This window comes from Antennarius striatus, chromosome 12 (genome assembly GCF_040054535.1).
Source record: "Antennarius striatus isolate MH-2024 chromosome 12, ASM4005453v1, whole genome shotgun sequence".
NCBI lineage: Eukaryota > Metazoa > Chordata > Actinopteri > Lophiiformes > Antennariidae > Antennarius > Antennarius striatus.
Genome location: NC_090787.1, coordinates 18,895,143 through 18,921,125, shown reverse-complemented (window position 1 = coordinate 18,921,125; position 25,983 = coordinate 18,895,143). Strand labels below are relative to the sequence as shown.

The following is a 25,983-nucleotide window of genomic DNA, read 5'->3' as shown; positions in this document are numbered from 1 at the left end:
CACCAGGTCTGCAGTGAATTATATGAATTATAATTAATTATATATAATTATATAATTATATAATTATATAATTATAACTGCATTATATGAATCTAATCCATTATTATTATTATTATTATTATTATTATTATTATTATTATTATTATTATTATTATTATTATTATTATTATTATTATTATTATTATTTTATTTTTATTATTATTATTTGTACGTTTTGTAAAACAGAATTTTCATATCACAGGAGCAGCTCCAGATATAATTTGTTCCTCATACAGTTTGGGAAACTGGCCTAAATCCATTCTGAATCCACTTCCGGTCTGAGGGCGGCGGTAAAGCGCGCACAAATCAATTGCCAACCGCCAGAACAGAACAAAAGAAGAAAAGCCGGCCACGGATGATGACGCCATAACAACGCGCCATACCAAAGACGGAGTCGTAGGAGAAGGTCTCGTGCACGCCGATGTTTTGTAGTTAGCTGCAGACACTCGTCATCAGAATGTCCGTCACCGAGATGTTTGCTCACATCCAGGGCTTCCTGAGCGCGGACCAGGACGTCCGGGAGGTGAGCGTGGCGAGTCACATGACAACGAGGCGAACGATAGCACATGACAGGAGGACGCAGGTTCCACTAACCTGTGTGTGTGTGTGTGTGTGTGTGTGTGTGTGTGTGTGTGTATGTATACATGTAGAAACAATACAGTATATATGCATATACAGTATATGTAACTATATGCAGCATAGTTACATATACACACGCACACCTCACAAAATGATGGGGACATTTGCTTTCAAGTAACTTTCAGGATGACCCCAAAATGCCCTTTGACCTTTACAGGTGACCTTAAAGTGACCTACAGTAAACATGTGGATGCACGCATCCAACTGTCCAGTGTTTTACTTTTTTGAGCTCTTCTTGACAAGCGGTTACTAAGTGAATGGAGTAGTACGTTCCATGGTTCCTTCTGAACTGGTCTCCAGACAGTGGTCCTGGTCATGCTGTGTCAACTGGACCGACTTCCAGTGTGTTTTTCTTGCGCTCACGGGTTCTCTTTTGAAATGAAAGCTGTGTTCTTTTAACAGGATGGTATGGGGAATAACAATGAATAAATGACACCACACCTCCAGCGTTCCGTGCATTCGGCGCTGTATTTTTAGACATTCACGTAAAACAACTCAAGAACATGATGCCCTGGTTCCCACAGCAGGGTTCCCAAAGTAGCAGTGCTCTAAATGTCTCTGAACCATCCACCCTAACAGGCGTCACACAGTCCACACGTAATCCAGGTGGCCACTGAGAGGCCGCACCCTCAAGATTGTTCCACGGTTGTGAGAAAAACAATGAAAGCATGTACTCCACAAAAAAAAACTACATGCCCCCAACCAGGAATACAAAAAAAAATCACCAAAATTACAAAGGTTTGAGCTCACAGGATTTGCAGAGGTAATCCACCGGTGGACTCACGGGAACGGGCGCTTCTGGTTGTGTCCAAAAATTTTCCAAAAGGGCAACTCCGTCCCGACAGTTTTACAAGTTTGTCCTCACTCCCACTGTGACAGCAGTTTGTGTGTCACAAGTGTTTCTGTAGCAGCAGCAGATTCTAGAGACCTGGTTCCATCTTACTTGGGCGTGTCCTTAATGAAGGTTAGGGTGCACCCCGCCTGACAGCTGATAACCAATCCATCCGTACCATTCACAGTGGAAACAAGTATTAGTGCACAACAGGAAAACACATGTTTTGTGTGCATCCTTATTGCCCTTCGCTCATTGCCTCCACACCACTCAAGAGTGTGACGGTGTCAGGATGCTGTTCACCTGAAACACAGCAGAGGCGCCTCAAAACGCTGAGGAACCAATGGAACACCTGAGAGCAGGCATGAAGTGACCTGGGGTCATCAGCCGGTTGCTATGAGTCGGGGAGGGAGATTTTAATCAGAAATTTCTATTTGTGTTTAATGCCATGTCTTGTTTTTATATGTGGACTCGACTGTCATCAATTTGTCGCCTGATTATTGTGCTGGCACTGCCTCCTGAGTCACATGATCCGTGTAGTTGATGGTACAGGTTGGTACCTGTGCCCAACTTGGAGAGGGAAGGGCGCTGTCAGGTTCAGTTGTCCAAGACACACCACATGATGACCACATGGACGGCAGTGGCTCAGTGGTAAAGCAGGCGGTAGAGCGGGTCGTCCTATGATTTCAAGATCGGCAGTTCGATTCCCGCTCCGGCCCAAAAAATACCCGGAGGTGAGCTGACAGTGGGAGGTGTCAGCTCACCTCTGGAGCACTGCCGAGGCGCCCTTGAGCAAGATGCCATCCCCTTTACAAATTGCTCATTTAAGGCGCACCAAGATGGAGCTGCCTGCCACTCTACCTCCCTTGCATGCCTACAGGCCCTTTTGTGTATGTGTGTGTGTGCTACAGGGGCCTGTACACACTAATATATGCATGCGTTTGAATCATTGGTTAGGGTGTGCATTCTTAATTTCCCTTCGGGGATCAAAACAGTATATAAAAAAACAAAACAAAACCGTGGGTCGTCTGTGGTGCCCCAACGACCCTCCAGGGTGATGGGTAGGCTAGGCTAGTCGGTACTGCGCTGCTGTGCTCCCACTGGCCCCCAGTTGCTAGCAGATGTGAGTGTGATCGTGAATGTTGATTGTTTGAAGTTGATCTGAATCCTATAATAAAGTAAGAATGACAGCTAACAGCATTGATGGACTCCTGCAGGACATCCGCAAGGTAGTCCAGGTCTTGGAGCAGAATGCCAGAGAAATCCTAACAGTCGTCCAGAGTGTCCACCAACCATCTGGATTCAAAGAAAGTGAGTGTTCTTAACCAAACGCACCATTTTTATCCAATGTCTGCTTCTATACACCAGACTTTTTTTCAGTCGTAATGTATTTTTGTTTGCTCTCATTAGTTCCTGTGAGATGTGCAAAGGCCCGGGAGTTATTCTGCTCTGTCAGGACACAAATTGCTGAGCTCAAAACAAAATTTCCTGTGGAGCAGTATTACAGGTAGGACTTGATATGTTAATCAATGAATCAATCAACTTTTATTTATATAGCGCTTAATCACATCTGGAGATATTTCAAAGTGCTTAACAGAAAGCAACAGTGCTTTCCAAGCAGTTTTTCTAATACACTTTATATTCCTTCATCACGTTATTATAAGGTCTGAGTCACTGTTAAACAGTATGTTACTTTAGCAGACCTGTTACTGTGTAACAAATGAATGACTTCAGAGTGTGTGTGTGTGTGTGTGTGTGTGTGTGTGTGTGTGTGTGTGTGTGTGTGTGTGTGAATTTAGTATAATGCGTGTCAAAAAATGTTAAAATCTTCTGTTCAAAATATTTTTTTTCTCTCTTCACTTAATTGCATTTACTGGCATCTTTGTGAGGTGGGGTTCAACCCAATCCCAGATCCTCTCTGAACCCTCACCACTCACTTTGATTTGCGTTAGAGAGGTGGGGCTTGAAGTCTTTCTCTAGGGATGGATGTCACTAGTCGTGTGTAGATTACAGAACACATTTACAGAACACAACTTAAGAACAGGGGAACAAACTACAGTACACAAAAAGTGTTGACTGTCTACCTGCGTTAGAACAATGTGTAAAGCACAACTTTTGACCTACGTACCTGCATCGATCAGATACCCCTTCACGTTTGACAGAGATGCATCACACTTACATACTTCTGTTCCTGGAGCGGCAACAGTCTTTCATTCGGAGTGGCTGAAGGTAAGTGGTAGGGATGAGCGAGTACACCACTATCTGTATCTGTTCAACCATCTAAATCAGCGGTCCCCAACCTTTTTTGCGCCACAGACCGGTTTCATCTAAGACAATATTTTCAATGGGCGGTTTTCATTGCTCAATAATTGTTAATGACGCCAGGACAGCTGTAGTCTAATTATAAATCATCTGCAGTGGTTTTATATAAAATGCAGACTATAAACAAACTTTTTTTTCATAAATTGATAATCAACATCTCTAAACAAAATAATTGTAAGAAATAATTATATTAAAATCTCGATTGAAGTGACTGCACTGATGAGGTTAATTTTGAAATTTACAAACTGCATTCAAAGTAGGAGAAATACTGATCATTTCAATGACACCTGAAGTGTGTCCCGGACGTCTGGTCTACTCCACAGTTTGGTTTTCTTTACGGTCACTGCAGAACATCCCGCTTCACAAAGACAGGAGGTTGGAAATGGATGCTGGGTTTTCGATACTTTTTGGGCGATCTCAGGATAATCTACCTTTACTGTACTCCAGAGCACTGGCGCCAATGTGGGCACTTAATTTGGGGGTAACCTGTCACGTGACCGAGACGTGTCAAGCGAGACAGATCCACGCATTCGTTTGTGCGTCATTCCGCACAGACATCACTCTTCAAAATAAAACATCTTTCAGACTCCGAAAGGAATAAAACGGAAGTAATGTAAATCATTTTTTCTTTCTGTGCGGCCCGGTACCGAATGACCCACGGTCCGGTACTGGTCCGCGGCCTGGGGGTTGGGGACCACTGATCTAAATTATCTGTATCCATAGCTGTACTCTGAATGGGCGGGGCTTAAACCGGAAGTGGGAGTGGTTTGACCGGAAATGGGCTGGGCTTAAATCGCTATAATATTTTAAGTCAAATTGATATGGATTGATCAAAAGTTGCTATATTTAAAACTTTTTACAGAACAGCATCAAAATCTAGTCAATGTTTTTGAGTAGAACTATTTACAGAACAAGTTTTTATGAACTCAGAACAGTTGTAACAGCAGTGTCTCCAGCTGGCTGGCAGTCATCACAGTATTATTGAATTTTCATAATACAGTGATACCTCTACTTACGAATGTCTCTACTTACGAAATTTTCCACTTACGAAATTTCTCAGCAGGAAAATATTACCTCTACTTACGAAAGAAATTTCGACTTACGTAATGTAAAAAAACACTATCGGCTGATACTAAAATCTCCCACAGGTTCCTGAACGCAACATTCTCATAGCTGCTCTGCCATTGGCTATTACCTATTACGTATCTTCCTGGCATCCCATTGGCTAAGAGGGATGCCCCTCCACCTCTGTGTGGAGCTAGATCAGTCTTCGGCATTCGGAACTCGACCCGTTGGGTAGTCTGGCAGTTTTGCGCAAATATAATAACTTTTTGAGGACGTATTTGCTATGGACCCCAAGGAAGTGACGGAGAAAAGAGGAAAAGAAAAGATGAAGAGAAGTTTTTTTGTCCATACAAACAAAGCAAGAGATAATAGAAAAGCATAAGAAAGGGACGCGTTTGGTTGATCTCGCCAAAGAATATGACCGAAATGCATATCTAATCGCCACGTTATTAAAACAAAAGGAAGTTTAAGGAGTTTAAGGCATTGCGTGGGTGGTTGGAGAAGTTCAAAAGGAGGACTGGAATTCACTACTTTTCAGCATCGTGAGATAGGAGCGCATGAACCAAAGAGGGCAAAAAACAATGAGGACAGCTGTTAAAAGGTAAATGACCATCATTTTTATTCTTTATTCTTTGTTTTTTACGTTATGCACAACTCTCATTTATAGTGTAATAATCTAATCGTAACATGTATTTGTTACATGTTTTGATGCATTTTTATGCTTTCTAAAATTTATGGTCGAATTTTTGTGGGTTTGGAACAGATTAGGGCATTTGCATGGAAAACGCGTCTCTACTTATGAAATTTTCCATTTACGTAATTTCTTCCGGAACCAATTAATTTCGTAAGTAGAGGTACCACTGTAGTTAATAATTTTTATTGTTAAGGTCTCGTGATGACACCAATCTATTTTGAAGCAGGACACAATTGTTTTAATTTCACAGAGATACATTTGTTTTTATTTCACAGTTTCAGTTTGGATGTGTAATTGCAGACAACTTATGTTGTGTCAATTAAAACATTCAATCATTATAGTTTTAATTTAGTGTCCTGATTTCTTTTTATCTATTACGCTATTTTATTCTTAGGTATTTTCAATGATAATCCAAATTATATACAAATATTGTTTAAGCAGACAAAATCACTGTCTATGAGAATTTTAGTAGTTGCAGAATTCTGGGAGGCAGAATGTTAAGGTGTCTGTGCGTGTGTTTGTGTGTGCCTGTTTGTGCATGTGTGTGTGTGACTGTGTGAGAGAGAGACAGAGTGCACGTGTGTGTGTGCGTGTGCTATGTAACAGTAGCTCCAGGTGCCAACGAAGTCTCATACAGGCTCTACAAAAATGCATCAGATGTCCTACGATTCCTTTGAAAGCTGATCAAGATTGTGTGGCAAAAGGAGATGCCAACGTCATGGCGGAGAGCTGGAGGGATGCTTATCTCCAATAAAAAGGATGCTTCTGAGATCCGTCAGATCAGCCTTTTAAATGTTGAAGGAAAAATCTTCTTCAGTGTGGTTGCTCATAGGCTGGCAGTATACCTGCAAAGAAACAACATGATTGACAGGTCAATCGAGGCTTCTCAGGTTGTGTGGGAACATGCTAGTGTCATCTGGCTTTAGATCAAGGTCGCTAAGAAGGAGGGAAAAGATCTCCACTTGGTGTTCCTGGACCTCGCAAATGCCTTTGGCTCATTCCCTCACAACCTCCTGTGGACAGCCTTTGATTACTTCAGAGTCCTGCCAGCCATTACAATCCTTGTCAAAGCCTACGTCCAAGACATCCAGCTCTGTGTGACAACATCAGAGTACACCAGGGCGTGGCAACATCTGGAATTGGGAATCATGGCCGACTGCACGATCTCTTCGCTGGCCTTCACCCTAGCCATGGAGTTCATCATACGGGCCTCTCGATGGGTGGTTAGTGGACAGCAAATAAGATCTGGCCTGAGGCTGCTGCCAGTAAGGGCCTATATGGATGAACTCACAACATTGACCACGACCAAGGCTTGCACAGTACGGCTGCTAGGAAAGCTCCAGAAGAACATCGAGTTCTTCTGCTGGACAGCTGGGCAGAGCATCAGACTGGGAGCTGCTGGCAGACCTTGACAAAAAACTCTGCTTCCCACCTGAGATAGCATCCTCCAACCTGCGTCAGGACCTTGTTCTGTGGTCACCCTCGCTCGAGCTCGTCTACATCATAGAGCTCACAGTACTCTGGGAGGGTGCAGTGGAGGAGGCCTCTGAGGAAAAGAAGCTGAGGTATGCTGACCTTGCTGCGGATGCACAACAAGGCTGGAAAGCAATGGTACGCCCAGTGGAGGTAGGCTGCAGAGGTTTTGTAGCCAAAGGCTACTCTGGGTGATGGGAGTGCGAGGGAAGGTCCACAAGCAGGCAGTCAAGGACCTGTCTTAAGGCTGCTGAGAAGGGGAGCCAGTGGCCGTGGATGAAAAAAAAGGATCTGACCTTTCACATTAAAGGTGGAAAAAGTTGTGAAATCATTTTTCTTCATTGAGTTTTTACTTCACGAAAACCTAGCATTTGAACAGGGGTGTGCAGACTTTATAGCCACTTTATATATTCTAATAAAGTCAATACACATTACCTTCATGGTTATTATTTACATAAAAACTGTTGTATTTTAATTTGTTGGGTTTATCCACCGCTGTGACTTTAAACCGTCCACGGAGAACAAAAGGACCAGATGATCACTATCCTTCATCTCTTATGGAAACATGCTAACCTGCACGGAGGTTGCAGGACAGAGTGTTGGTGCAGTGTGGTCTGGTGGGTTCTGAGCAGATTCTGGGATTGGACCTTACTGCTGAGTGATGGACTGAGATTGAATTAAGATCCCTGTCTTCTTCTGATATGTGTGGTCCCTCTTTAGGTTCCATGAACACTGGCGATTCGTCCTGCAGCGCTTGGCTTTCTTATCGGCCTTTGTCGTTTATCTGGAAAGTGAAACTCTGGTGACTCGGGAGGAAGTGACTCAGATACTTGGCAGTAGGTACCTGTTGGTGTTTCATACCACATGTGGATAGCAGGTCCTCTCCTCCTAGCTTTAGCATCATCTGATTCTTCATGCAGTCATCATGGTCAGGCCACAATCATGGTCAGGCCACGGTTGCACCAACAACACAACTGTGTCAACATCATTATGTAGTTATGCTTTTTTTATTTTAAAATTTCCCCTTTCCATTTTGTTTTGTTTCTTTAAACTTTGTGGGGAGATATTTATGGCAAGCCACACGTTTTATCATCACCAACATCACACATAAAACAACCAAGATAAGTCGCAGAGCCCTACAGTTTTTAGATTTCCAGCCAGCGTTTAAGTCAAAGCCCTCCTGATGCTGAGTATATATACACTATACCAATACCCTTACCAGATGAATGGAGGAAGTAATTTCCTGATGCATTTGTCCTATGGAGTCTTTGGGCCCTCTTCAGACAACTATCTTTAGCGTGGGCTCAGATTGCTTTGAATCTTTGAAACTTGAGTATAGTCTTGCAAACAAAAGCAGAAATGTTGGCAAAGTGTGTAATGTACTGGAAAATGCATCATTCTTCATTTTGTGTGGTCTTCATCCTACAGTTGAGGTGGTGCGTGAGAAAGGCTTTCACCTGGATGTAGAGGACTACCTGGCAGGGGTCCTTATCATGGCTAGTGAACTGGTGAGTTGACGATGGCTGCAGAACACCGGCACCGCCTCTCGGTGTCCCGCTGAATGTCCTGAAATAATTTGAACACATTTGTCAGTCAGGAACTTTGATTATTTCTCCATCACACCAAAAGATATAGAATATTAGTGACTGAAGGCCAAAATGACCTTCTGAATGCTGCCCAGACAAATGCAGGAAAACATTGACCTGACCTGATTATGCTTCTCTAAGCATGCAGGGCATCAGAAGACTTAGTCCCCATGACAAATCCAAGAACGTTGTGAATGCACAAACATGTCACGGTGTATCATCAAGTTTGTCACAACACCAAGAGCATATTGCTTTGTAGGCGATAACTCCTCCCTGTAGCTTCTGTGTTCTACACTAGTGCTCCCCAACCGTTTAATCTCCATGGACGTCAGACAATGTTTCCACCAACCGTCCCTTTAAGGTTTGGTGAAAAAATCCAACAAAATAAAATACGACCAAAGCAAAAACTGTTTTCTTCTAAATCTTATAATAAACATGAGTCCAGTTTGTATCTTGTAGCTTTATTAGCAGCGTCCTCGTAACATCACACCATTGTTTTTTCTTGGTTCTGCCAGGTTGGGAGTTTCAGGTTAGCGGTAATGTATTCTGTGTTAGCGGCAGGAGCAGCCCCTTTAAGAAGGTAGTCATGTGACCGAGGCATCTTGACAAGCGTCAAGAGTTACTAATAGATGTGAAGGAGAGCATCTACTCATTTAAAACAAAACATCTTTAAGAATCAGATCAGAAATAAAACAGAAATAATGGAAGTTCTGGGTTCTTTCTGTGTGGACCTGTACTAAATGACCCAAAGACTGGTACCGACTGACCCAAGGAGTGGTACCAGTCCATGCAGGGGTCAGAGACCAATGTCTAGTCTGGTTTTAACTGGGAAAACTTCATGAACTAATGGAGGACAACGTCTGCTGGGTGCATATCTTTGGTTGGAGGCTCTTAACATTAAGATTAATCAATGACTTGAAAAACTTTTCCCACATTGAAGAGGCCAAATATTTTTGTTTTATTATACTGTCATGCTGGTGACGGTGACTCATATTCGTGCTTCAGGAAGACATTTTATTCTCCTAGTTATGAAGAAGAAGATATAATGTTATGTGGGTCCATTTACACATTGTTTGGTGTTTTTCTTTTTTTAGTGTTTGTGATTGACCAATTCTTATTTTAACTACACATGAAATGCTAAAGAAAACCCTGTCTCACATAGTTGAAGAAAGGTAAAATGTGATCAGGAGTAACTTTTGTGATCCAAGATCCACCCTTTTCAAAACTGATCAGAATCCTTTGACAACATCTTAACATATTTTGTAGGAAACAAACTTTTTGATGGTCTTAGATGTTAAGAGCAGGGTTCATTTTAAGTTAGTCAAATAAATATTCCATACGTCATACTTTATTTCTGGACAAATAGAGGAATCTGGAATGTTGTTGCATTGTTTTTTTATTGCCGGTATGTGTCTTCCTCCAGTCCAGGTTAGCCGTGAACAGCGTCACAGCGGGAGACTACAACCGACCACTCCGGATCTCAAACTTCATCAATGAGCTTGACTCGGGCTTCCGACTTCTCAACCTGAAGAATGACCCTCTGCGGAAGCGCTACGACGGCCTCAAGTATGACGTGAAGAAAATTGAGGAGGTGGTTTATGACCTGTCCATCCGAGGGTTGGCCAAGGAGCCCGAGTCTGTCCTGGACAAGTAGAGCTTCAGGTGGTGATGGCTGTGGGAGACGGAAGAGGGCTGGGACCTCTCTGACTGGTGTCGGCTCGGGATCGTCCCAATTCCCAGCAGCTGAGGATGGACCATGTGTCAGTGTATGTTTGTGCTACTTTGTGCACCAGAAATGCTTGGGATGGTTGGCAGTTTGTCAGAGAAGTGGAACAGAGTCTGAAGATACCATCACCACTTTTTTTGTCGAGCTCTTCTCAGCTTCATCTCATGACTTTTGTTTTTTTGTAATAACAAAAAAACTACAGTTCTTGCCTTCTCCACCGGTGTTTTAGTTTCTGTTGGTGAGACATCCAGGAGCCTCATTTATGGAGGGAATGTTTATCTCAATCACGACATTACATCACGACATTACATCTCATCTGACTTACATCTCGATGATGATCACCTTACCTACACATAGCTCAGTTTTATAAATTAGGCTTCAGGAGGGGTGGAGCCAAAGATTTTGATACACTTCCCTTTATGTTAATTCAATTTAATTGGTTTCGTTCCTTTATGTTGTGCTCCAACAACATACAATGAATGTCTGTTACAGCATTTCACAACTAGTTTGTCAAGTGATGAAAGGTTCTCTACTAATACAAAAAACGAAGCTATAAAATTTACTGCATGTGATATGTTTGTTTCACTTTAGGACGTATCTTCAGTTGTGCTACACATGCCTCTTATTTGTCCAAATCCTTTTGAGCAGGATTGTATTTTCTTGAAATATTAATACTGGATTCCTTTCTTCGTTTTCTTTTCTGCACTTCACCAATACTGGATTGTCTTTGGTTCAGAACACCTAAAGATTGTAGTTCCAACTTCATCAGGCTTTTCATATAAGCATCTTAAGTATTTTAAGCAGAAAACCAACATGGAAGATAACGTTTGAAATCTTTTAATATATTTCACTTTATATTACACTGGAGAAATAATACAGTGAGTCATTCAAATGCAAATGAGGAAAAGAAAATCTTATGCAACACAGCAGACTTTGCTTTCCATTTCAGAAAGTACTCCAACTGAGTATTGTTGAGTTGAGCAACTCTGCTCTCCAAAACACAGTGATTTGCTACCTTTGCTAAGGCTACTTCATAGCAAACATAAAACAGCATCAAGCTTAAATAGTTTTGGTTTGATGACATCTGAAAACACCTTTGGTCACAAGGTTCCTTCTCAAAAGAAGAGGTGAATTCAGAGCATTTTTATTACAGAATAAAGTGCATTAAAATAAAGCCTTCATAAAGACGCAAAATAAGAGGTGATGGTTATCAGTGTCTGACGGTATCGGACAGATCATTTTACCTGTAGGTTGACCTCCGGGCCACTGGAGGGCAGTCTTGTGATCAGTGCTACGGGGACAGATGGAAAATCTTGCAGTATGTTTTAATGTAACAGTAATTGAGTTCCAAGGCACAACAGCTCATTGATAGCTGACAGTAACAGTTAAACTGTGTCATGAAGAGATACTTATTTGAGGCTTGTCGGGACCACAGAAAGACATTGTTAATGACCACTCAAAAGTGGCAGATTTGAGCTCTGTTGTCAGGATTGTTGGAATAAAGTAGAACTATTAAACAATTCACTACTATCATAACATGCTAAAAATTTTATCACATTAGCTTGTCAGGTCAGCAACTTTCATAAACATTTGATGTTTCCTGCTTCACAAATTTAGCTGTCCCATTCCCTCGTTTTCATGGTTACACAGAAAGTAACTTTCTTGTTTGTACTATGACAAATTTATTTTCAGAGATTTTGCTTGTAGGCAGAAGATTAATCAGATACATTGTTTGAATGTTAATACCTTAGTTACCTAAAAAAAACAGCACCCATTGACATGGGTCAGTTTGATCCCCAGAGTTGCCAGGTCAAGGCTGGACAAACATTTGACTTCTCATTTAGCATGCTGTTAGCACAGGAGAGATGAGCCTGACTCCTCTCCAGCAGATGGCACTATGATGAGCTGTAGCTCCAGCACTGAGCATCTGAGGATGAAGTAGATCTTAAATGCATATACAGTCGCTTCTCCGTCAGAAGCTGGTGCAGATTATTGCTGTTAGTGAGTTGTCTTTAAACACAGTGATCCAGGAGAATGTAGAGGCTCTGCTAACTGCACGTCAAAAGGTCAACGCTGCTTCACTACCAGCGTGCAGCAGAACAGAAGGCAGTGACTAACGTATCATTGAACCAAGCTCTTGACTACCTCTGTACCATTTGACCCCAAAACCAATCCTCCACACATTTGTATTATAAAGGATTTTACGTTCAGTTATACTTTCAAAAGACAAGCCTCATGGACTGATGGATTTTACTCCATAAAAAATTATCTAGTGGAATGCAATTCTTCATTTCATGAAAGTATAGTGTACGTGTAGCTTTTTAAGAAAGAAGGGCTACATTTTCTGTCTTTTTTTAAAATTAAACTGAACTATAAGAACACGTAATAGTGGTATCACTCAAATGGCGTCACATGCCTGTTTTTGCAGTAGAAGAATTATGCAGGTTATTTACAGACGATGAAAGGTGATATTTGTCTCAGGAGCGGCTCTGGTTTGTGTTGATCATGATGTTGGGCAAAGCGTTGCGCCTCTTCTTCCAGCCTCCCAAGTCCCGAGCATATCTCTTAATCTGATGTAACCACTGCTGGGTGCGAGATTTGTCAGAAGCACGAAAAATAAAAGACTCACGGCGAATGTCCAGCACTTCAAAGGTATCCTCGGAGTCCGGATCTGTTGAAACAACACAGTTTCCCAAATGGATGGGCTCTCTGAGCACGGTGAATTTCCCACTACTCTTGTCTTTGATTAGAATTAGCACTCCGTCCTGTATGCAGTCCCAACTACCCACCCCTTGGTCCCCCCGTGCTCTTGGGTCGAAGCCCTGTGCTGGGGCTTCACCAGCCCCCTGTGTTCTCACCATCAGCAAAGTCTGGACATTTTGGAACTTGAAGGTCTTACTACCCTTCCTCAACCACTGCCCATCTGCTGGTTGGGACAGCTGGAGGGGTCCTTCCATAATAAATTGTGTATTTTCTCTTGTCCAGCCTACCATCTTCATTGAGACTTCTCGCATCTCAATGTTGATGACTTCTCTGTTTTTGCGGCTGTCGCGGCGGAATGAGCGCAGGGACCAAGAAACGCCATTCCCCTCTTGCTTGGTCTTCATGTTGATGTGCTCTAGATGGGATTCCACTCGACTTTTGGCCTCACGAAGGCGTGCATAGTCAGGGTGACATTCATGAGTGACCTTAATAATTCGGCTTAATAGAAGAGGGTATTTAGTCACACGCTGGAGGGGTGCCATGAGGAAGGAACGCAAATTCATTCGACGTAGCGCTGTGTTGTCGTTCTGGGAGACATCCAAAAAAATTCTGAAAAATTAGGAAATACAAATTGAAGTTGAAAAATAATTGAGTTGATTAATTGTAGTCCAAAGACAGCCTGGCTCCAAGAGCTGTAGCATGGTCTAAAAATAGTGAATAAGTGATAACCTGCTGTCCATTAAGAATTACTCATAACAGCCATGGTAGAAACTAGAGAAAGCTTCCAACCCCCTGAAAAACCAGAAGAACAGTGCCATTTTGTATACCTGAGCAGCTCTTTCTCTTTTTCCAGCATGTTGAGCATGTTGACTGAGGTAGATTGCTGCAGGCAGTAGGTCTGGAAGGCTGGCAACATATTGACGAACTCCAGGAAGATCTCTCCTATATAGACTGTCAGTAGGTCACCGTCTCCCTGATGTCAGACCAAATGGGAGAAAATAATCTTACTCAGACACATTTATAATCCACACATTTATTCAGTCATTTTCTACACCCACTTCATCCGCAGTCACGAGGGGTGTGAGGCAGGGGACACTCCAGGTGTGACGCCAGTGCACCACGGAGCCACATATGGACAAACATGCACACACACCCTCACACCTACAGACAATTTGAAGCCGGCCAATTAACCTGAAGCACATTTTTTGGGATGGACAACAATTACCTAACAGATTGTGTGGAATAGGCAGCATGGTAGGGCAGTGGATAGCCCTGGAGTCCTACCCTGTGTGGAGTTTGCATGTTCTCCCTGTGTCTGCGTGGGTTCTTTCAGAGTTCTCTGGCTTCCTTCCACCTCCCAAAAAATGTGCTTCAGGTTAATTGGCCGGCTTCAAATTGTCTGTAGGTGTGAGTGTCTGTGTGCATGTTTGTTCATATCTGGCTCCGTGGTGCAATGGCGTCACACCAGGAGTGTCCCCTGCCTCACACCCCCTATAGGCTGGAATATGACATCAGCTGAGACTGGATCTCGTTCTTTACCGTGTGTTGGCAGATAGATGCAAAATCATCTGAGACCGGATCTCATTCTTTACCATATGTCAGCGGACAGATACGTCAGCGGAGACCGTATCTCATTATTTACAACATGTTGGAGGATGGACACAACATCAACTCAGTCTGGTTCTCGTTCTGTACCATGTGTTGGCAGATGGACATAACATCCGCTGAGACTGGATCTTGTTCTTTCCCACGTATTGGTGGATGGATACAACATCAGCTGAGACTAAATCTCGTTCGTTACCACATGTTGGTGGTTGGATACAACATCAGCTGAGACTAAATCTCGTTCGTTACCACATGTTGGTGGTTGGATACAACATCAGCTGAGACTGAAACTCGTTCTTATTCGTGCAATAAAGACACAGCTCTTGTGTTCTTGTGACTTTTGTGTTTCTTTTCATTCTTTGTCATTTATGTACTCATATATAATTAATTATACACAAATTAAGTCTGCATGTCTATTGGTTGATAGAAATATAAAAACAAGACTGGAGTGGATTAAACCCATATCTGGAGGTACTGCTGTATTACTAGCTGAGGTTCTACTGTACTTTGTTATAGTGTGTGTGTGTGTGTGTGTGTGTGTGTGTGTGTGTGTGTGTGTGTGTGTGTGTGTGTGTGTGTGTGTGTGTGTGTGTGTGTGTGCGTTTGTGTGTACAGAGAGGACAGGTCACCTGGTCAAAGGCGTGGTCGATGCTATCCTGCAGATGCTCAGTGAAGCGGTCGTTGACATCTATCAACTCTTGAACGTTAGCAAACACCACCGTGAGCTGCTCAGCTGTCAACAGCCCCGCTTTCTGCATGGGGCTGTAAAACTCCTCCTTGATGATACGTAGGTCCTCGCCATAGCTGGACTCCGTATTCAGAAACTCCAGGATGGCTTCCTTGCGCTCAGTGCGCAGCTTGGAGCAATGTTCACACGTGCGTTCCCCTGGTTCTTTGGGGGCCCCATCTCTCATTCCACAATCTGGACAGGGTCTTTGGGCCTCCCAAGCTCTGAGGGTAGCAGATGGTCTCTTCCAGGTGCGGGACAGACCTGGGCCAATGCCACTGTCGACTCGCTCCACCTCAGCACCCGGGGTCCTGTGGTAACGGCGAGGCTCACTATCCTCCTCCTCCCGCTCGTCGCTGAGGCCGACCACGCCACTGTCTGCACTCAGACTGCTGATGGTGCTCCAGCGATGCTGCCCGGACCAAATAACACCCAGACCCACCTGCCTCTCCTCACCAGGGGGCTCAGAGCGACCACGGAGTGCCGCTGGAGCTGTGGAGAAGAAGATCACACACACACACACACACACACACACACACACACACACACACACACACACACACACACACACACACACACACATGAACAGAGTGAGAATGGCAGTAATCCAGTGGTAAGAGAAAATTGATATCCTCTTTAATGAATGCACAGTTCATCTGGACCAGTCATTACTGGAGATGTCAAATGAATAAACTATTACAAATCTTATCCTTATCCTTGTCCTTTGTGGACAAGCCTGACCACCCTGTTGTCCTTTGTGGACAAGCCTGACCACCCTGTTGTCCCTTTACGGACAAGCCTGACCACCCTCTTGTCTTTTGTGGACAAGCCTGACCACCCTGTTGTCCTTTATGGACAAGCCTAACCACCCTGCTGTCTGGTTGTGGACAAGCCTGACCATCCTGTTGTCTGGTTGTGAACAAGCCTGACCACCCTGTTGTCTGGTTGTGAACAAGCCTGACCACCCTGTTGTCTGGTTGTGAACAAGCCTGACCACCCTATTGTCTGGTTGTGAACAAGCCTGACCACCCTGTTGTCCTTTGTGAACAAGCCTGACCACCCTGTTGTCCTTTGTGAACAAGCCTGACCACCCTGTTGTCCTTTGTGAACAAGCCTGACCACCCTGTTATCTGGTTGTGAACAAGCCTGACCACCCTGTTGTCTGGTTGTGAACAAGCCTGACCACCCTGTTGTCCTTTGTGAACAAGCCTGACCACCCTGTTGTCCTTTGTGAACAAGCCTGACCACCCTGTTGTCCTTTGTGGACAAGCCTGACCACACTGTTGTCCACCTGCTGGGCAGAGCTCTTCACAGCTCTGCACTGGCCTGAGAGCTTCATGGTGACTGCTTCCAGTTTTGATCATTGACATACTGTATTTGATTCTTCATTCTATAGTTAATTTTGTTATTCATTGAGATTATTATCTATTTTGCATTTATATGGACTTCATTTTGTGAATAATTTAAGTAATATGTCTGATTATTGATAACTTTTTAACAGATAGTTAACTTTTCGTACTTGGCTGCAGTAACACAAGAATTTTCCCCATCTGGTGTATGAAGTCATTTTTAGCAGAGATATTTTTTATCACATAAGTGTTATTAAATATGTGTTAATACCAATAATGCATTTTGTTCTGTCAGTATCCCTTATATGGTCTGGATTGAGTAAACACATTAATTACTACATGCTTCCATATAGTAAATAACATTTTGTAGCCAGTTTAACATAAATACATATATAAAAAGCTGACACAGGGAACAGAGTAAGCAGTAATAGCCAGAGAACAAAGGGTGACACAAATAGAAAAAAAACAGAACTGAAATAATCTCTATAAAATGAGCTGCATTGTAAAATTAGAGGCAATAGGGACGGCAGTGACTCAGTGGTAGAGCGGGTCGTCCTTTGATTCAAGATCAGCGGTTTGATTCCCGCTCCCGCCCAAAAACACCCACAGTGTGAGCTGACATTGGGAGGTGTCAGCTCACCTCCAGAGCATTGCCGAGGCACCCTTGAGCAAGGCGCCGTCCCTTTTCCAAATTGCTCATTTGGGGCACACCATGAAGGAGCTGCCTTCCACTCTACCTCCCCTTGCATGCCTATAGGTCCCCTTGTGTGTGTATGTGTGTGTGCACTACAGGGGCCTGTACTCACTAGTATGTACATATGCATGCGTTTGAACAACTAACTAGAGTGTGCTTTCTTAATTTCCCTTCGGGGATCAAATCAGTATATATAAAAAATAGGAAGTAATTCATCGTCCCTGATGAGGAGAAAAGATCTGATCTGCCGTTTTTTAATTATGTGACTTCTGATTATATTTATGGAAAGTGAACAACATGTAGGTTTTCATACAGAGAAAGAATGGAGTCATAACACTAGATACATCAGGGATGTCGGTCACTGCCTCAGACAGAGAAATGTCTTTTTTGTGAGGCTCTAGAGCCAATGAACCTGGAGCTATGAAGTAATTTCTGTGTCTTTTTGGGAGTGATGCTATAAACTTGGGGTGGGAGACTTCACACTCAATCTGCCTTCATAAACAGTCGATGTAGAGGAACTAACCGAAAGATTTCAATGTGTTGGATAATGGGGAATGTAGTACCAAAGACTTGGATAAAACAGACTTTGTTGAAGGTTGGTGGAAACTTGGGCTCAAGGATGAGTAATTTAGAGCCTGATGGATAAACACCGTCTCATTCATGAGGCACACAATACTGTGATTGTCTTAAGGGATAAAAAAACAAAGTTTTGTTCATGGCTTCATTACATAAATCAAACTGTACACCATGCTTGCTTTCATGCTTCAGCTTGTCCTCCAATGTAAAAGTTTCTGAAGTTTATTTTTTCCCTCTTCCTCATCGTAACTCTGAACCAGATATGGAACAGCAATATTCTTACTAGGTGACTAATTTAAACTTCAAAATGTTTGTGTGTCTTTTCTGGTTGCGAAAGAAAATAAGACAAATGCATCTGAACATCCAGCAATGTCAATGTTGACACATGTAAAGTGGAACTGAGTTTTCATCGATTAAATATTTCACCCAGAAGTATTTCTTTCCTGAGTTATGAATCAGTCTTAAGTACAGATGCAACTAAATATGCAGTCAACATATTCTGCATATGCTTCCATCATTATCACCATCTGTCACTCTCTCTCTGTCTCTCTCTCTCTGATGCTGTTCTTATCTTCCTTTGATTTCTTTTCCACCCAACCGGTCGAGGCGGATTGCCGCCCAAAAGAGTCTGGGTCCTGCCCAGAGTTTCTTCCTCATCGAGGGAGTTTTTCCCCGCCACTGTCGCTTATGCTTGCTCAGTTGGGTTTCTCTGTCTGTTAAAGCGCTTTGAAATGTCTGCTGCCATGATTAAGCGCTATATAAATAAAACTTGATTGAACTTGATTGATAATTTACTGAATGAATGTTTGATAATTCCATAAGGGTATGACGGATTTATAAAACCCTACCGCTGTCTCTGTCACGGTCTCTGTCACGGTCTCGGCGATGGCTATGGAGTCTGGCGGCGGCGGCAATCTTCATCTCCAGCTGTTTGCGCTTGGAGGCGTCGGCTGGCATGGGGTCGCTGTAGTGGGGCCGGAGGCGACACTCCCGCTGCACCCTCACCGTCTCAGCAAGCTCATAGGCTGCATCTGAGCTGGAGCGCCTGCAGCCCAGACTGCTGTGCTGCTGTTGGGAAGGACACATGCGACAATCAAACGCTTCTGTTGCTGTAGCGACGAATAAAAAACGGCCCCAACTCTCTGAGGAGATCAGTTGAGAAAGATGAGGAGAATTCACATCTGAAGGGTCACTGAACATCTGCATGAGCAGTGTTCAGACAAACTGTTGTCATTTTAATGATCATTGTTACATAACACTGAAAAGAACCTAAATCAGCATGAATCATGTTCTCCAGTAACAGAAAATTTGTTCTGATCCCATCTTGAAAGCAGGACTAATCAGAAAACCCCATGAGAAGGACCTTTTGTCAGGTAAACAGAAACCCTGACCCACTGCAGCATTCTGGATAAACGAATTTCATCAGTCAAACCCATCAGAGCTGACTGTGATGAAAAGTCCAAAGGTCATCCTGTGACATGCCAGCAGGTCACTTGCATCTGTTGCATGCGATGATGCTGGCTTTTGAATTACACCGAAATATCTACGATCTCCTGACAGCCACCATCTAGGTGACTGAGCCGCACAGAAAGGTTTTCACCACTCGACACCACAAAGCAGCAGGACTTACAGCTCATAGCTCTGAGGTGAAATCAAGGAGAATAATTAGCGATGTGCTGAACAATCAAATTACAGTCCTTACTTTGGGATGCAGACACAGATTCCGTTGACTGAAACGCCAAGAAGCAACTGCACCTCGACATCTGTTCTCACACCACCTCCAGCCCTTTAGCATGCAAGATGTTACTTGATGTCAATCGGGCTCTTCCGTTCTGCAGATGCACATAGAGGAGCTCAATGCTGCAGCTCAGGCTGGTGTAAAGCTCCAGCCAGTGAAGAGGAAGAGAGCAGGAAGAAAAGGGGGGCTGGATCCTCTCTTCACTGACATGCTGCTGGAGGACAGTGCATGCTTGTTCTTGTCTCTACAAATACCTCTGCATCACATTGTCTGAGTGTATGTGTGCGTGTGCGTGTGTGCGTGTGTGCGTGTGTGTGTGTGTGTGTGTGTGTGTGCGTGTGTGTGTGTTTGTGTATGCGTTGCAGTCCGCTTGCTTGTCGCCGTCCTCCTTGAATAGATTTAAATTCCATAACCTTCGAGGTAGAAGTGAATCGTGGAACAGACCATACATTTAAGACACACAGAAGAGAGGAACAAAATCCTTACCCATCCTTCTGCAGGCGTCTCGTCACCAGCTTCAGCTTTGCAGACCGTTGTCGAGGTTGCCATGGCAACGGCCGAAGGCTGACAACCGGTCGAGGGACCAGTGATGTCAGCGCATTCGTCCTGGTCACCTGACAGCCTGATGGGGGTCTTGGCGGAGTTCTCTGCACTGCAGCTGGTGGAGAGGAGGTATGGCAGTATGGAGATGTATGGAGGGAGGGAGGGGGAGAACGGGAAAGGAAATGGAAGGGCGGGAAGAGAGGAATGCAATGAACGGGTGAGGGAAAGAATGTGTAAAAAATAGGAAGGAGAATGAAAGCAGGATGTGGGACAGAGGGATTACAATGATGAACAGGGAAAAAAGTAAAAGGACGAAGAAAGTAGGAGGAAAATGAGAAGAGCAGGAAGGAGTAGATGGCTGACATTGTCATTCTGGAAGAGTTTTCTTGTAACAGCATCTCTGTCATTCATTCCACCTTGAGCTTCCACTCCCAGCTCACATTTCATTCTGCTTTCTATTCTTTCATCCATTCCCCTATCACGTATCTTCTCTCTTTCTACGCCCACTACCCTCAGACCCCCTTAAAAGACTGCCCTTCGGACCCCCCACACTAAGAACACAGAGCAGTGTTAGGCTTTCCCAGCATCCCTCAGTCCTGCTAACAGCGATCTGTGATGACCCACCACAGCTCAATGGCTGTAACAAACACATAATACTACTGAAACATCTGGAAGACACCAGTGGCATCAAAGCCAAGAATGTTCAGTTTGAGCTCTCACACCACTTCAAATTCTGTCTCATTGTTGAATGTCCAAATAAGTCACAAAGATGGCAGAACCACGAAAGAAGAAACTTTACAGTAGACACATCTCACCAAGGAATTTGAGGTTGAGTCGGGTGGAGTTTCAATGACAACATCCCACCGGAGATAACATGACCCGCAAGCAGTCCGTGGTTGACTATCCCCCTGCCCGAACGAGGGAAGAGGCAGGGCAAGAAACGGGGCTGCCGAGCTGGTGTCCAGGCCCGGCTATGAGGAGACCCAAACAGACTGGCGCTACCCAGCATCTTCCTCATATTCCTCAGAAGGCAGGCGCTGTATTTCTCTTCATGTAGTCGTCATCGTACAAGCGGGGATGCATTTATTCACGTGTTTTGAACATGTCTTGCGATTCATGCATTTTGTCACGTGATGCAAATACGTCTCGCAATTCCTGCATTTCACGTGGCACCGTCTTATTTTGAAAAACTCCTTTGAAGAGTGGCATAAGTGACACAAACTGTATATAGTTATGTTAGAAGCATATGGCAACCTTTTTGGAGTTCAAAATCAATTCGATGAGCATGTTTTTGATTCCTATGTGCAATAAAATACAATTTTTCCATTTTCGAATTTGACTGTGTATGTCTATTTGCCCCAATATGTCAATATAGTAAGTTATAGGGAAATAATAGTGATGTCTTCATATAGCTGAAGTTGTACTGAAGATAAACATACCAAGCATGGGTATGCTAAATAATTTTTTTTGTAGTATATAGAGACAAATATCAAAGGTACCAAAAAATGGCCATAATAGTTCATAGGTCTAAGAGTTAAAGACCCTACTAGTTACTGTTAGCAAACAACAGTCTGCACACCCAGATGGCATTTTCATTGTAGCTGGAGACTTTAATCACTTGGACTTAAGAACTGTGCTTCCTAAATTTTACAAGCATGTTACATGTGCAACAAGGGGTCATAACGTGCTAGATAAGATTTACAGTAATATCAAGGGCACATACAAGGTCTCCCGCCCCCACCTCGGACAAAAAGACCATCTGTCCCTGTTTCTCACCCCAGCATACAGACCTCTCATACAGAGAACACCAGCTGAGGTGATACCCATATGGGTCAGGTCAGAAAGTGCCATTCCGCAACTACAGGTCTGCTTCCACACAACCAACTAGGACATTTTTTGCGCAGGAGACCTTAAATGACTATGTATCAACTGTTTTGTTTTATATTATAACTAGCGGAAACCGTGTAAATTCCACGATAAAACAATAATATCAGACTTCATACAAAACATATGAAAACAAATGTATTGGTATTATAAACCAAGCGCACCCATCACAGAGCTTTCCTACCAGCAGGCAGCGCATCCCGGTCTGACCCAGAACTGGCATCGGCATCTTTGGCGAGTAACGTGAATGAATGAATGAATAATAAATAAATGTATTAACTTTATGACTCATTAAAAAAAAAGAAACAGACGAACAAATATCCATTCGTCAAGCATGTTTATCAACGCATCTTTGATGTGGAGCTGTCATGATCAGGACTGTCCTACCTTCAGTCAGCCACTCTGGGTGAGTCTCATCCCTTTGCAGCTTGTTCATCTATGCTGCTAAGCGCTCATGCAGTGCTGTCAGCTTCTTTAGCCAGTATTTTAGCCAGATCATATCAGGGCCCGGTACTGCCCAACACTTAATCTCTGACATTCTTTCTAGGATGTCTGCCATTGAGATGGTTACTGGTTCTTGTATTGAGATGCTGCTGTGGTCAATTCTCAGGTCCACTAGCCTCTGGGCATCGATGTTGTGTGAGCTGTTAGTCTCTGTTTGGCAGTTTCGAGTGCTTCAGATAAGGAGAGCTTGTATTTCATGGGTACCCCTTTACTCACCATGTTCCCTTTCTGCAGCTCAACTAGCTGTCTGATTCCTCTCCGTGTCACCTTTATCTTGGCCTCTAACAGTCTCTTCCATGGAGGGTATTATTTGTTGGCTACCCCTTGCCGTAGCATTGCTGTAGTATTTCATCGATATCTAGTTGTGATAGCAGTTTTTGCTTATGCATGTTGGAACACTGGGCTACCAGGTGTTTCCTTGCTTGCCTTGATCGTGGGTCTAAAAACATCCATTCATCCCACATCCACCCCATATATCCCCTTTCTCTGGGATTACTTGTATAGTGACATTCCACAACTCCGTATTCTCTGCCCTCGTCTATGTGTGTCTCGTTCTAGTAACCTATTTCTCATCAGATTGCCTTGGTTCCCTAGCAACTGTCGCGGACCTGGATGACCTGGGTGACGTCGAGCCGATATGAATCTGTCAATATTATGTTTGCTAATGCCTGAGGCAGGCTGGTATAGCATTAAGGTTCTTGCCTAAGGACTCTCACTAGTTAGGGTTCACCCTGACCGGGATTCGGTCAGGGGGAACACTATCCACTATACATTGTGGATATGTTAGGCCAGCAGAGAAGTCCTTGCTGGCCCTGACTGCCCACCACTGCTAAAGCTGTGGTGGGACACTTGTTGATCTGGTTGTCTCTTAGCAAGGTATTAAGGATCACCCAACATGGTCTTTAGAATCTATATTGAATCAACTAGTCTGAATGAGAACACCGCAGCACCACTGTAAGCTCATGTTGGCTTCAATCAAATAAAACCCAAGCACAAAATAAGATGAAAGAGGTGATTTTCTTCAAAAAGTTACAGTCAAACCGAAAAAGTGTACTGATTGGCTCCAGGCTGATGTAGTTCTGCAGCTGCATTCTACAAACTATGAAACAAAAACTGAAAACTCACTAAACTCCTCAAGTGAACTTTTTCACGTCACAGAATGATTGGCTGAGTTAACCAGCACTTCTGAAATAAGCTGGCATCTCAGCCAGGACTTGCAAATACACTTATGTACAAATTTAAAGTTCTGAAAAAAACCACAAGCCCGTGAGAAGACTGAATACAGGAAGTCAAGACACCAACATCAGACTTACAAACATTCATAGACATGAACAAATGCACCAGGAAGTGATGTTAGCGCTTCATTCACATCTGTGTGGTGGAATTTCTTAATGAATTAAAGCTTGGCTTAGCCTCTACACCCCCAATGTTCTCATTAGCATGCGTCTTTGACACACGTTTTTTGACAGGGACGCATGATCATCAGACAACGTGCGTGTCCCTGGGACGCATGCTTTAAATACTTACAATAACAAAAATTGATGCTACCTTTTTCTGCAATATTGGGAAAAAATGTACTTTCATTCAACAAAAATATTCACAATTTATCCATTTCTTCACTTAAATTTTGAACCAGGAAATTGCCATTATGTTTGGATCTTGCGGAAGTTTTTTGTGACCAGACTCACCTGTTTGGTTCAGCCTTATTAACGGCAACATGATGTCTGCTCGTTTACATGCTGCAGCGAGAGAGCGACAAGTTTTGACAATGAGGGATTTCTTGACTAAAAAAGAAGCAAAAAACAGTAAAAATCCAAACATTTGTACCGCGATGGACGCCATTGTTAACATGGATAACGTATGGCGAAATGTTAGCACCCTAGACTGTCATGGTTGTGTTGTTGCTCTGGTCATGTTTCTCTGCTCTGCTCTCCCTCTTCCTCTCTGCAGTGCTGGAGCGACCGACGTGACACAGCTGAGAACCCAGCTGGCAGACCAACTCTCACCCTCCAGCTCCTTGGCTCATGGGCAGAGTCTGGTCTCCACACCTGAGTTTCATCAGGCTGATTATCTGGGGCCTATTTAACGACCCTTCCCCTGTTGTTCAGTGCTGGAAGATTTTCCTTGTCATGCATTCCGTGTCTCGTCACATTGCTGACCTCATCTCCTGCAACGCGTTCCCGCTGCAAGTTTCTGTTACCAGTGATTCTCTTGTTTTTGGTCTTCCCCCTGAGTAAGGTGATTTTCCGTTGATACTTTATTAGCTAGAAGTATTTCTTAGAAAATTATTTTCTGTTGCTACTTTGTTAGTCAAGCGTCTTCCTGAAGAGTGATTTTCTGTTGTTACTTTGTGCTTAATAAACCATTTGCTCTTGTACTCTGCATCTGGGGCCCTGGCCTTGCTTTTGCCTTGCGGCTCACAACAGAATCTTCCGGCCAGAAAAAATTGGCCCAGCAAAGACAGAATGTCTCAAGCACGCACTCTCAACACAAGGAGCATTGGTCGGCCAACACGAGACGACACTGCAGCGAGTAATGGAGCACCTGCAGCATCTCTCCACTGACATGACGCAGCTAAGAACCCAGCTGGCAGCCATTAACGACCAACTCTCACCCACCAGCTCCTTGGGTTTATCGACCCCCCAGCCAGGTGCAGCACTACCCACCTACCAGACGTCTTTTCCCAGAGAGCCATTCATTCCTATCCTGGCTAAGTATTCTGGGGATTTAGGCACGTGGGCACAATTTCTCCGACAATGCACATTAGTTTTTAACCAGCAGCCCACCATGTACGCAAAAATTGGTTTTCTGGTGAGGCTCCTATCAGGGCAGTTCAGTTCAGTTCATTTTATTACAAATATATATTAAAAGCATTACAAATTCGTTCACATACAATAGGTGGCAATGCATATTTGTAAATGGGTTACCCTTGAAGCAGCATTTAGCTTTTGTATGGGGCCCACAACAATAAACAATATTTAAAACAAACATTCAGTGCTTACCTAACCTGTACCTACCAAAGCTTACCTACCGACTAAAATATACCTATCTTCCCTACATACATTTTCATTGCCTACTTTAGCTATCATGTGTATCCTATGTAATTTTATAAAAGTACACATTTTGTTGTAAACATACTTTTTTTTTATTCCCAAGTTAATACTTTGACTTATGAATGGTTGAAGTATTAATTTTGGTCATTCAAAGTTAATACTTTGAATTGTCAAAGCATCACCTCGACCCTTCAAAGTTACTGGTCAAAGCAACAGCTACTGTTCATTATA

The 25,983-nt window shown here is 43.4% G+C and overlaps 2 protein-coding genes across 2 annotated transcripts in view; one reads left to right on the top strand and one right to left on the bottom strand.

The window, feature by feature from the left end:
* Positions 1 to 397: 397 nt before the first annotated feature.
* On the top strand, positions 398 to 11,055 carry tsn (translin). Its single transcript, XM_068329505.1, has 6 exons — positions 398 to 562; positions 2,728 to 2,821; positions 2,921 to 3,017; positions 7,785 to 7,900; positions 8,493 to 8,572; positions 10,074 to 11,055. The coding sequence occupies exons 1-6, from the start codon at positions 497 to 499 to the stop codon at positions 10,302 to 10,304; spliced, it is 684 nt and encodes a 227-aa protein (XP_068185606.1). The 5' UTR covers positions 398 to 496; the 3' UTR covers positions 10,305 to 11,055.
* A 128-nt stretch (positions 11,056 to 11,183) lies between these two features.
* arhgef49 (Rho guanine nucleotide exchange factor 49) overlaps positions 11,184 to 25,983 on the bottom strand; it is a 34,252-nt gene continuing 19,452 nt past the window's right edge. The window contains exons 2-6 of the mRNA XM_068328433.1: positions 20,281 to 20,426; positions 18,902 to 19,139; positions 15,314 to 15,908; positions 13,907 to 14,052; positions 11,184 to 13,688 (exon numbers count right to left, since the gene is read on the bottom strand). Coding sequence (XP_068184534.1) covers positions 12,854 to 13,688; positions 13,907 to 14,052; positions 15,314 to 15,908; positions 18,902 to 19,139; positions 20,281 to 20,426 — 1,960 coding nt within the window. The 3' untranslated portion in view covers positions 11,184 to 12,853. The remainder of the gene's footprint in view (positions 13,689 to 13,906; positions 14,053 to 15,313; positions 15,909 to 18,901; positions 19,140 to 20,280; positions 20,427 to 25,983) is intronic.